Raw genomic sequence first — 13,389 nt, forward strand, 5'->3', positions numbered from 1 at the left:
CACGCGCAGGTAAATTTCTATTTTTTTTTGGGTTTTATTTGCATGCCCTAAAATGCAATTTCTTGTTTCCTTTACTCCGTTGTGCCCTTCTCCTCCACCTACTCTCGCAATATTATCGGGTTTTACCCGACCGGACCCGAATTAATCATGCGGCTCAGGATCAAGCAACCACAACTCTAGCTGATCGAAGCGCCAACCTCTCCTCCCCTCTTAGTTTAGTAAGTTTCGTAAATTCATTGCTTTCTTCCTCTGACGGAGGGATTTACCCTTTCAGAGATCAAATAAAGTTGTGATCTTGCTGCTGCCAATGGCTTGTACTATTATGGCTTTGAACTCTACTATTTTTGGCAAAAAGGTCAGCTTTTTAAAAACCCCTTTGTTTCTTTCTTTTCTCCTACGCGTTACAAATTAACTTCCTTTCGTAGATTGAATTAAGCAATCCGGTAGAAGCAAATAAAGGTCGAAGGCGAGCTTTAAGCAGAACTCTTGCAGTAATGGCACCAACGCAACCTCGGCGATCTCCAGCTTCCACCGGCTCAGTTGGGTTCTTTCTTCTTTGTTTTCTTTCTTTAAAATAATTTGCACCCATTTGATTGGGCGTGTGAATAATGGTTATTTTTGCAATTTTCATTTTCTAGGTGAAGCATGCTATGACCATGACTGAAAAGATCCTGGCGAGGGCTTCGGAGAGGTCGAGTTTGGAGCCCGGAGACAATGTTTGGGTGAATATTGATGTGTTGATGACCCATGATGTTTGTGGGCCGGGAACAATTGGGATCTTCAAGAAGGAGTTTGGGCAGAACGCTAAGGTCGGTGCGTCACTTACATTATGTTGTTGCTGTTGTGGCTTTAAATGTTACAAAACTTAATAAGTATCGTGCTTGGAATATGGTAAACTGATATATGGAAAAACTTTTATCCCAAAATTTTGTAATCGGCAATATAAGTAAATTTCTTCCATTCAGTTAAGGAAATTTCCTCGGTCTCTCTCTTGTTCTCGATGGCTTTCATCTATTTCTGTCTCAGTCCTTCTCTACTTCTCCTTGCTCTGTCAGTTATGATGGTATCACTTTGCTCATTTACTAGTCAACTTTGCAGTGCCCGAATAATCTAATTTGGGTTTCTATAATAGAGAAATGTTATTATCCAATGAACTTAATTTAATTGAAATTTGCATCCTGTATATGATGATTGTCTATTTCTATGAGTTCGGTTTGATTGTATTTCCCCACTTAGGTAGTTGAGCCCTTCTTCTACTTATTTCAGGTTTGGAATCGTGAGAAGATTGTTATCATACCTGATCATTACATTTTTACTAGCGATGAACGTGCTAATAGGAATGTTGATATATTGAGGGACTTCTGCAATGAACAGAATATTAAGTACTTTTATGACATCAAAGATCTTGGAAATTTCAAGGTATTATTTTCTTTGTTTGTAGTTAATGATTTTTAAAGCATAACTACTAACTAGAATACCGTTTTAATTCATATACAAGATTGAGCTCATCTTACTTTGGTCTAAATGACAAAATTCTTTGCATGAGCTTGCAGGCCAATCCAGACTATAAAGGTGTTTGCCATGTTGCTCTTGCCCAAGAAGGGCACTGCAGACCTGGGGAGGTGAATATTATTTAAAAGCATTTACATACTATTAAAGTTACTTTATTTGTTCTGTTATCTTATTCGAAATTCTCTCTGTGTGTGCCTAGGTTTTGCTTGGCACAGATTCCCACACCTGTAACGCTGGAGCATTTGGCCAATTTGCTACTGGTATTGGTAATACTGATGCAGGTTTCGTCATGGGCACGGGAAAACTTCTGCTCAAGGTTAGCGTGTAGCTATGACATACACTTAATTTGCTGAACTTTTGTCAGGGATTTTTTTATTATGTTGATTGCAGTGTCAGAAACAGGTATCATCGTTGTTTTCTTTGAAACCGTTTCTCATCTAAATGTGGTTGGTCTTGGAGCATGGAGCTCTATGAAAAATTTCACAAATTTAGTAACCCGGCCGTCAACCTGATATCGTCCCTTTCTTACATATTTATTGTGGAAAAAACTATGTAAAAGTATTGGAAATATATTTTCCTATAGGGGACTCAGGATTGCATTCAACGAGGCATGGATAAAGCCAAGAGCCAAAAATAAGTCATTCCCATCCATAAAGGATATATATTTATTTGAAATGAACCGTCTGTCTATAGAAAGTTATGTGCATGGCTGGCTACTGATTTCATCTTATGCTAAGATTTGCCAACCAGTATTTTATTCACAAAGAATTTTTATTTAAAAGTTCTTGCCCGTTCCCTTTCTATGTTTGAACTCTTTTGGCTCAAATGTGGCCTACCTAAATGTGTGTTTAGCCTACATTCATGCTACTTGCAATTTGCACGTTAGATATTTATCTTGAACCAAAGGGTTGTTGACCAGATTCTGTCATCCCAGGAGGGAATGAAGTTTTACATTATTTGAATAACAATAGATATTAGTAGAACAACCAGTTAAGGGATGCTTGTTGCCACTATTCCTATTTAGCTGCCTTTGCTCTGTCTCTTCTGGACATCCTATAACCAAGTTTGTTTCATGGTTTATATGGTGTGCTGATTTAGGTCTATGGTTTGTTGCTATGTCTCTTGATGATGTTATATCATATCTTGGCCTATTTCATATTTTATAATTCATGTTCTATGCACATACATTTAAAATTTCCATGTCCGCGGTGTAGTTATATCCAATGTTTTAAAAGCGGTTTGGGCCCCTGCTTAGGACTGGACGGTACTTTGGCCGCCTGCTTAGGTGTTGAGGGCGCCCAGTGAGTAGGCCGCTTATGCAGACTGCACGACCCATGTCATGATTGTGATTTCCTTCAATGCTGCCTCCACGTCCTCCAATCTCCTCCTGTCTCCTCCATCAACTTTGAACACTTCCACCACCTCCGGCCTTCAGCAAGACCCACCTCCAGTTAAACAAAAAAGAAATCCTCCTAGGCCCTGCCTTGGCATTAGGTGCCAGGTGCCATGTCGGTGCCTAGAGGCGCCTAGCGCTTTCATAACATTGGTTACATCCAAGTTTTTTAACACATGTATTTCAATCTATCTGTGAACTTCTCTCTGCAAAGTATTTTGACAATTGAAATATGCACATGCAGTATATCTATTGCAAACTATACACAAACTGTTTATTTATAATATGATTAATCTTCCCTGAGGAGCTGAACAGTCGGAATACGCACTTCCATACATTTGTGGAAAGTTAACCTACCAAACTGAAAGCAACATGCATTTTATTTGGATATTCTGATAATGGTATTCAAAAACAATCTATGATCAGGCTAAATTAATTAATTTTTTTTGAAGTGTTCTCTTATGTAATAAATCTCTCATGCAGTTGTCAATCAATTGTACTTAGTTGCCATTTCTGGGTCTTCAAAATTGCAGGTTCCCCCTACTTTGAGATTTATATTGGATGGAGAAATGCCTGATTATTTGCTTGCCAAGGATTTGATCTTGCAGGTTAGTTTGGTGGATTCTGTATCGTATTCTGTTACTTTCTGCAGTAACAGTCTTTAAACTTTTACTTTAGGATATGTTTTCTACAGCCAGTAATTTATCTAAGGGTCTTGACAATATACCATATCAACCTTTTCCATGTAGATTATTGGTGAAATCACTGTTGCTGGTGCAACATACAAATCCATGGAGTTCATTGGCTCTACTGTTGAAAATTTAACTGTAAGTGGAATATACTAATCTTACCTTTAGGAATGTGTTAAAGTCATCAATTGATGTATTGCTTTATGCTTGAAAGATGGAAGAGCGAATGACCTTGTGCAACATGGTTGTGGAAGCCGGAGGTAAAAATGGAGTTGTCCCTGCAGACGCAACTACATTCAAGTACCTTGAGGTATGCAGTTGCCCTTACTTCTGTTATACTTTCTTTTGTTGCATGCTGACTGTTGCTTATATATTTTCTAGTATGCTTTTGATATTATTTTCCTGACGCTAACTTTTATTGTGCAGGATAAGACGTCCATGACTTATGAACCAGTTTACAGTGATCAGGATGCCAGGTAACTGTCATTGTGATTTTGTATTTGCGCATTCCATATCACTGCTTGGACTTCCTAATTTATCTAATAAAAGATGTTATTCCTAGTAGTGTTGTATCAAGGTGACTACATTTTGGTTTTTCTTGTGATGAAAGGATCATCTTGACAATCTTTTGACCATTGTGGGAAATTATCTCACCTGCCAACCATATTATAGTGTGCTTTTGTTGTCGAAGTCTTTTAGCCTCTTAGGCTTTTGGACAAGTTTAAAGGTACCTATTATCACATGTTTATGGAATTTAGCCTTGACAAGCACAAAATAAATCAGAAAGCAGCTCACCAATGAAACAATTTTAGGTACCTTCAAATAAGAAAAAACGATACCGTTCTTTGCATTTCAATAACTTTGTCTGAGACAATTACAATAATGGAAATGTGTTATAAAGCAAATAAAGTTTTTATGAGCAATTGAAAATTCTATATTTGCAGATAGAGCTCCTTCAACCCTTGTTGCTTTAACAAGAAAAGTTTTTTCTTTTCTGATATCTCAAGCTTTTGGCTTCTGCTGCATTCCTTATTTCTCTATCTTTACCTATAGATTTTATATTTCTTTTTATCTACAAATCTCTGTGGTGTTGCGCTTAGGAGCATAATCCAGAACCACTGTTTATTTTAATTCTCACTAATATTCTATAAAACATCATCTTGCTATTATTCCATGAGTGTAGTTGACAGAACAATTTTAGTCACAAAACTGTGAAAAATAAAATAAATTAAAAGGCCGAGTCTAAACACCGTGCAAAGAGAAAACAAGCAAAAAGAGATTGGTTTTGCCAAAATCCTTCCGCCCCATTTTAGAAACATGGTTTACATGTCCTTGATGACAAATCTATTTCCTGCCTAATATTTTGGCTCTTTTGGTTGTCGTCAACATTTCTGAATTGGGGGGAACATTCATTTTACTTGATCAATAGGTCTTAAAGATGTATACATAATTCAGTTTTCTAGGATATAGTATATGTTGTAATTTCTTTTAAATTTTTTTATATGGATTGCATCAATAAAATTTTTAGCTGCGGCATTATGTATTATACATCTACCATATGGGGTGAAAGGATTTTGTCAAAACCATGTCTCTCTTTGAGCGATATATTCCTGACATGTCTAATATATCAGCTCATATGTTGCCCGATATATCCTTTTATATGGTTTGTCACAGGATGGTTATGCAAAATTTCTTTAATGTTTTTCAGCAAAAACTCTAGCCATATGAAGTTTTTTAGCAAAATCCTAGTCGGCTATTTTCTGAGTTTCTACTATTGGTAGTGATTTGAAACATATATTATTTACATTTTTGTATACTTAAAATTTCATTAAGTATGTTTAGATTATATTTTGGGACATTATATTACATTTTCAGATCATCCAACGTGTCACTTTGATATTTACTGCATATCCCGATGTTTTCCCGATATCCGCAGTCTGATATGGATTTTGGCCATTTGATATTTCCTCGATATCCAATATTTAAAACCTAGGCAGCTTGATTCCCAACCAAAAAGGGAAATTGATATTATAAGTTGAGGGCTTGAGGCTTGCTCCATTGATGTTTAAAGATTGCCCTCTTTCTTGTTTCCAACATTGTCTTACAGGGGAGATGTCTATGCCAGCATTGACTGTCTGTTGGATTCTTTTCCAACCCAAGCAACATATAGTTATGAAACTGACTTTCACGAGATGCTAGAATTATATGTGCACACACCCTTTTACATCTTTGGAGCAATCTTGGAACTTCTTCCCTGCTTGACTTCTGATGACATATCTTGATTGACAATAAATGCTCTAACCAAATAGTTGCACGCTTTTTAATAGATGTTTGGTTCTTGTATGTCATTGTATTTGTTGTCCATCATCATTTTTTCTATAAAATATCATCTACCTTAATCTATGTTCTAGTGATGAGCTATCTTCTTATGCTTTAGATTTATTCGTGATTACAAGTTTGACGTCTCCAAGTTAGAACCATTGGTTGCAAAGGTGTGCAAGATATCACTACTATTTAATTATTTCTTGGGTTTATTTTCAGTGATAAATAATTGCTTTCCGTGATTGCTACCATGTAGAAAGCTCTTAATACTGTCTTATGTTGTTTCAGCCACATTCTCCTGATAACCGTGCTTTAGCAAGAGAATGCAAAGATGTGAAAATTGATAGAGTATATATAGGCTCATGTACTGGTGGGAAGACTGAGGATTTTCTTGCTGTTGCAAGGGTTTTTCTAGCTTCGGTAAGTTCTGGATCTGGAGATTGTGTACTGGTAACGTTGCAGGATCAGTATAGTTTAATTGTTGACGTTTATCATTCAATTATAGTACTAAAGCTGTTTTGCATAAAATTCTAATTTATGCATCAAGATACGTAGATGCCAATGATATACTATGTAAAAATTTGTCAATCTACGATCTTAGTTTTTCGTGATTGAACATGAAATCACCCTGACATGTAATGGTGTTCAATTTCGTAAGATAATAGACCAGCAAACAAATTCTCCACCTTTTTTTTCTTTACTATTCCACGCCTTTTAGATTGGCAATGTGACATCGTATAGTATCTAATAAACCGATTGGATCTTCTTCTGTTTGTAAATATCAAATTCTATCTATTTGTACTAAAAAAGATTTTTTGGTTTGTGCTGAATTAAAATCTGATATTAGACAGAACACCATGTCACATTGTCTGGCGTTGCTTAAAGAATAGCTACCAAGTGATATCCTTTGGATGTAATAATATTTCCATATCAAGAACGCAGGTAAGGTTGGAGGCCAATTTTCTGAGGTTGCCAAGATGCTAATAAACTGGAGTGCCGAAAAGAGCCCTTTCAGCTAGCCTATTAATTAAGGAAGAAAGCTTATTGATATGAATAAGTGAATGAAATACCATAGAATTCCTTGAGAAAGAGAAAGCCGTGATTCAGGCATGAAATGTTTGATTTGGAGAAAATCAATTATTTAAATGTCAACAGATGTAATCATTTTTGAGTCATAGATAATGTCCTGAAGACGACTTACAAGCAGAACACCATAAATTGTATCGCTTAATTAATGGTTACAAATTCCTGGAGGAGGCTTGACATCCTTAATGAACGAAAGCTAGATGAGTTTAATGCATGGGATGTATGAAAACTTTTCCATATGTTAAGAATAGTTGGTTTTCATATATAGTTTACTTTATGAAAGTCTTGTTTGTGATTTTTTTGTTCATCTGCTTCTGTTCTCTTTAAATGATTTGCAATCAGTTTAAGTTGAACACTATTTGGTTGCAGTCTTTTTTTTCTTCTAGAAATATATGCTGAGACATAATTTCTCATGGTGTAATCAGTTCTAAATTTGCAATAATTTCATGCAGTGAAAATGATATCACTAGTTATAATGCAGTAACCTATTATTTTTTTCAGATAGGATCACCATCCAGTTTTTCCTCAATCAACATGGCCTTATTAACCTACAAGTTTGATTTAGGCAAATTCTGATCTATCTTATAATATACTTTTAAGCAGGGGAAAAAGGTGAAAGTTCCCACTTTTCTTGTGCCTGCCACACAAAAGGTAACATATTTTCCCCCAATTATTAAAGTTGACATAATAGATAAGCAAGAAACTCACTGAGCTGTTACGGTCTATTCTTGTTGAAGGTTTGGATGGATATATATGCACTCCCAGTTCCAGGTTCTGGGGGCAAGACTTGCTCTCAAATATTTGAAGAAGCTGGTTGTGATACTCCCACAAGTCCTAGCTGTGGAGCTTGTTTGGGTGGGCCCCGAGACACTTACGCCCGAATGAACGAACCTCAGGTAAGCTATTTTAGTGTAAGAAGATGATGATAAATAATCTTAGGATTATTATGCAGCTTATGTGGGTGTTGTTGGTTGCTCGTCTATGAAATGTTGGACAATAGTAAAAACTAGCATGATTATATACTGAGTCTACATGTGTCTAAGAGCATGTTTGGCAAGTGGTCAAAGTGTCTTATAGGCCTAGAGTGGATTATAAACCACTTTGGGATGTTTGGCAAGTGGCTTATTTTGGTTTATTATCCACCAAAAAATAAGCTGGGGTTGTGGGTTATAAGCCACAAGATTTGACCAAATAAAAGACATGTCTGCCCCTCATCATTTCGCAAAATTCCAAGCCCTAAATTTTTGGTAAATTTAAGACGTCCTTTTTTGTCATTTTGACATCAATGATGGGTTATAATCCACTCGTTCACCAAACATGCTGCTAGTAAAAAATAGATTATAATCCTCTAAATTTTCCAAACACTGTGGATTATAATCCACTTAATCCAAGATTATATTCCAAAGCCCAAACGTGCTCTTAATACTAAGTTTCAAGTCTGTCCAAATCAATACAAATGGAACACTGAATCAGCATCAAGGGTAAAGTTCACAGACATCCCCTAAACTTTGGGACGTTTTGCGCACACCTCTCATTGCAAACTTTTAACATTAGAAAACCCTCCTGAAGTTTCAAAATTATACTAAACCCGCTGAATTGTTGGAAATTGACATAGATTGCGTTAACACGAAGGGTAAAATTTCTAGACTACTGACTATGATAACCTGTACGTAAAGGGTGAAATGTCCAAAACATCTCTCGTGCTTTACACATGACAACTTAAAGTCACCGTCTTCGGTCATGATATTTTAGTGAAACAAGTTGCAGGAGCTTTTAGGTGGAAAGCTCCCCAAAGTTCAGGGGGCTTTTGTGAAACATACCCTTAAATCAATCCAATCTCACCTCTAAAATTGGCGTGGGGACACATGTGAACTCTTTCCTCCCTATATAAGTTTCTACACGGAGCCCTCTGTATGACCCTTTCTATGTAATTTTCTACAGGGAGCCCTCTATATGATTTCCCCCTGAATCAAACAAAAGCTAATACAACGAAAATGTATTGGTTTCTATTGTGCAGATTTGTGTCTCGACGACAAATAGGAACTTTCCCGGAAGGATGGGGCATAAAGAAGGGCAAATATATTTGGCTTCACCGTATACAGCTGCAGCATCGGCATTGACGGGTTACGTCACAGACCCAAGAGAGTTTTTGCAGTAGAAGAGAGAAGCTAATTTACCGAAGCCTGCCTTCTTGTACGTCTCATTTAATTTATGATGTATTTATAGGGTTATCTCCTCTTAGAAGAAGTGTGATCCAATTATATGGAGATATTATAAGATTAACATTGGCACTTATTTGCTTAATGGGGGTCTCTTAAGAATAAATGACATGGAAAAAAGAGCTCTGTAATGGATCCTGGGAGATGGCTTGCGAGGCAAAATGGCGTGTTGGAGGGTTTATTTGAGGACTCAAAAGTGTTGGCTAGAATTTCATATTTCTTTTCTCCGTTTACGGTGACGCCAGTGTAATATTTAGATTTATAGTAGCCAGATGGATTGGCGTGCATTTTGTCTGTTGTATGATTTGATCAAGTACGTGTTGGATTCTTAAGGAAATCAATGATGGCGATTTGTTTTTCCTTTTTTTTTTTTGGTACTAAGACTAGTTCATGACATCTACTGTTATTAAAGTAAGGGCTAAATTTCCAACAGAACCCTTAAAATCTTGGGGGCGTTTGTCACGTAAATACCTTGGGACTTTTTGGGGGTGTCCCACCAAATCCTACTTTAACTTCCAAATTTTCCTGTAGTACGCCCAAGTAGAGAGAATGGATCAAGAAGCTAGACGATCAAAATAATGGCTAGCTTAGGTATCCGAAGATTAAATTCCCACCTTCTCCAAGTCACTGACTCGTGCGCCAGAATGTCATCGGGGCATTGTATGCCGGTGCCTTCTAACCGTGTGTTAATGGTTTCAAGGAGAAACAATGTTCTTACATTTTTTTTTAAGAATTACTAGTTAGGAGGGCACGCGCAACGCACCTTCTAGCTTTAGTGTAGATTTTGATGAACCAATGAATGTACTTGTAAGAACTGATTCTAATGATCTAGAGGAGGTTTTTAAACTTGTTAATGTAGTATAATTTTTGTTACCTCAGGAACATTAAGATGGGGAAGAGATTGTAAAAATCTAAAAGTTTTTACATATTTTTCTCTCTTATACAATTGATAGACTATCGTATTTTTATCTATTTTTTTTTTGTTTTTCTGTATCACCAACTTTTACTATGAGATAAGCTTCTAGTTCTAGTTGTGCTTCTATAAAACTTGTTTGTTGGAGCATCGATGACAATAAAAATCCAGCACCAAGGAAACACATTAAGGGAAAATAAATAATTTAATTCGACCAGATCTTCTAAACCATAAAACCAATTTAAAATAATTGAGAAACTATTAAAATTTAACATTAATCAAAGTTTCACTTATTTTGCCACAAATAAGAGACAACCAAACCATATGGCTAGATAAATAGCACAATTATCGGCCGGAGCTTTTAGATGTTATAAATGTTGCGGCACTGGATTCACAAATATAACGTCAGCTGATAAAAAAACTTGGTAAAAAAAAATTCTAAGCCATTGCAAAATACAATCTTGCAGTTGAGAACACACACCAAAAGAGAAAACTAGTAGCAAATTCCCAGAGTAATAAATTGGGCACAGCAGAACAAAAGCATTTTCTTCTTCTCATAGATAATGAACAACGAAGAGATATTTTGCTCAAGCGTCGTTGAGGACCAACATGAGCCATGACACCATGCCTCGATCGGTTCAACCGACCTTGAAGAACCACACTGCAAGAAAGCACGCAACTCATAGATTAAGAAGAACCCACGCATTCAGTACGAAAATAGGATAAGTCGCTTTACCATTACACTTGACAGCAAGTGATTTAGGCACTGTTTGGCAACCAAAAAAAGTGTCTTATCTAAGAGCTTGTGTCTTATTGACTTGGTCAATAAGCTAGTAGAGCTGTTTGGTGACAAAAAATATGAGGAGATTATTTTGGAGATTGTGTCTTTTGCAAGTAGCTTTTGAAAAGCTATCTCAAGTAGCGTTTGTCTTTGGGAAGGAGCTGCCAATTTTTTTCTTCCGTTTTTGCCCCTAATAATTCTAATTTTATATCAATAATATTGCATGTCTTTTTTAGTCATTTAACAAATTTAAGCTAGTTGTACAGCTACTTTTGCCAAACAGCTCTAGTCAATCAGCTAGCTACACAGCTAACAGCTTTCAGCTACAATTTCACAGCTTTCAGCTAGCTTAACAGCTTTTAGCTATAATCTCGTAGCTTTCAGCTAGTTTTGCCAAACAGAGCCTAAAGAAACAAGCTTATACCGACAATTAACCCAAATCACAAGCTCGAGCTACTCAGATTATTAATTTCCCATTTATGAGACCTTTAGAACTGAAAAAAAAAACTAGTAAAATTGTACTGCTGTGCTTCTATGCAACTGTATTTATTATGGCTATCCAAATTAAAACTGTTATTTTGGTCTCACGGTTTTCTCATTTGCTCTGTACAAATGGGCTATCCAAACCACAGAATGATATTAAATTAATGAACCACAAAATTGAACCACAGTCGATCTCCAGTTATTAAGCTTGGAAATATTTGATCAGATAATCATTTCTTCCCCAATGGCAGCCTTACGTATATCTGATAGCTGCCTATAGAAAACCTCATACAAAACTGGAAATAGGAATAGCTTATACAATCAAAGCTCGACCTCCTCTACAGAGAATGCCCATTTGTGTTCTAAAATAAATCAAGAGCAACCACTTTGAAACAATCACCCCTAATTCTAGGGTAAAACTTACATAATCAACTGGACCAGCTCCTTGAGTAAAAAAATTATAGTTTACTCGGTCAATTAGCCATGTAAGATTAGTACTAGAGGGAGATCAAAGATTAATTAAGTAATTCTTTTATTGGAGAGAGCTTTACACAAACCCTAAATCTTACCTTAGACTTTAACAGATTTAAGTAAACTTAAACCGGTTCACTTAAGAATTTCTTGCTCCTTAATAAGTTTGAGTCCTTAGTGGTTAATGTCTAACGAATGTTAGAAAGCTTGGGCATGTATAGTGAGAAACTAATGATTTAATGGCTAAGAAAAGGATGATAAAATCTCTCACCTCATATTAATTAGAGGGTATTGCCCTTAAGAGTATTTTTAAGCGAGTGCTCAAATTAAAATACTCAAATTAATTTAGTGAATTCCTACAAACTATATACAATGCAACTCTAAAAATTAAAAACAACTATAGAAGAATGCAAAAAAAATAAATAAATTTATTAGGGTTAATAATAAAATAAATTTGAGAGAGAGTTCTTATTTGAATTTATTATCTTATTAGTAGTTATTCAAGTGGTGGGTAGATTTTATTAGGGTCAACAAGAGAAACTATTTTATTAGCTCCTAATTGTCTTTAATTGTGAGAAACTAATTAAAGTGTAGAATTAAAAATACTGGAAAGTGGACTTACCTTTCAAGCAAATCTTCAATCTTTAATCTCCAATCTTCTCCTTCAAAATTGTTCCTTCACAATTAAACATGCAAATCAAAAAGCTGAAAAAAATCATAATTACAAGCACATTCCCTACCAACATGCCAAAAACTTGTTGTATTATGAAAATAGTATTAAGATTACAAATGCACAATCAAGTTACAGAATAGTCACAATATCGATATCACGAAGAAGTTGTGTAAGAAAAAAATTCTAATGATGGTTCTAAATGTATGTGGACAAAGAGAAGTAAAAAATAAAAGTGATATAGAGTGTGTGTGTTGGGGCGGAAAGTCACGCCCACCGCCGCGGAAGCGATATCACCTGAGAGAGAGCCCTGGCTATTGTTGTTACAAAAGCACAAGTCAACCTCTATATTCTTGTTTCTCAAAGGAAACGAGAATAGATAATGAAATTCTTATTTCTCAAAGGAAACAAGAATCAAAAGTGATATATTTCATCAAAGTGAAATATACACTCTTCCTCTCATCAGTTCAAGGACAGAAATCTCGAGGGAACCTACAAGCTATGGCAACTCACAGATAAGACAAATACAAACACGATATTTTTACGTGGTTCGGCAAACTAGCCTACGTCCACGGGAGGGGAGTTTCACTATGAGGAAAATACCAAACTTTACAAGTTTTTCTCTCAACTCTCTCTTTCTCTTCTCTCAAAAGAACTCTACACAACCAATTGTTTTTACCACAATTTTCCCCACACAAAAAACACCTCCACCACCTCTCCTATTTATAGGAGAAACCAAAGGGGGAGACTGAGGGTTTTGGCGGACTGGGACGGCGGGAGAAGAAAAAAAATCGCGCGGAATTTTTCCGCGCTCGGGAGCTGGCAGCGGGAAATCTCCCGCGCTCGGGAG

The 13,389-nt window shown here is 36.1% G+C and overlaps 1 protein-coding gene across 1 annotated transcript in view; it reads left to right on the forward strand.

Moving 5' to 3' along the window:
• LOC109830549 (3-isopropylmalate dehydratase large subunit, chloroplastic) overlaps positions 1-9,588 on the forward strand; it is a 26,390-nt gene extending 16,802 nt beyond the window's left edge. Inside the window, exons 4-19 of the mRNA XM_020397834.1 lie at positions 1-9; positions 275-355; positions 426-539; positions 639-809; positions 1,267-1,419; positions 1,554-1,622; positions 1,712-1,828; positions 3,439-3,513; positions 3,655-3,732; positions 3,809-3,904; positions 4,021-4,070; positions 6,032-6,086; positions 6,205-6,336; positions 7,606-7,653; positions 7,740-7,898; positions 9,020-9,588. Of these exons, the coding sequence (XP_020253423.1) occupies positions 308-355; positions 426-539; positions 639-809; positions 1,267-1,419; positions 1,554-1,622; positions 1,712-1,828; positions 3,439-3,513; positions 3,655-3,732; positions 3,809-3,904; positions 4,021-4,070; positions 6,032-6,086; positions 6,205-6,336; positions 7,606-7,653; positions 7,740-7,898; positions 9,020-9,160 (1,506 nt within the window). The 5' untranslated portion in view covers positions 1-9; positions 275-307 and the 3' untranslated portion in view covers positions 9,161-9,588. The remainder of the gene's footprint in view (positions 10-274; positions 356-425; positions 540-638; positions 810-1,266; positions 1,420-1,553; positions 1,623-1,711; positions 1,829-3,438; positions 3,514-3,654; positions 3,733-3,808; positions 3,905-4,020; positions 4,071-6,031; positions 6,087-6,204; positions 6,337-7,605; positions 7,654-7,739; positions 7,899-9,019) is intronic.

Source organism: Asparagus officinalis, chromosome 2 (assembly GCF_001876935.1).
Source record: "Asparagus officinalis chromosome 2, Aspof.V1, whole genome shotgun sequence".
NCBI lineage: Eukaryota > Viridiplantae > Streptophyta > Magnoliopsida > Asparagales > Asparagaceae > Asparagus > Asparagus officinalis.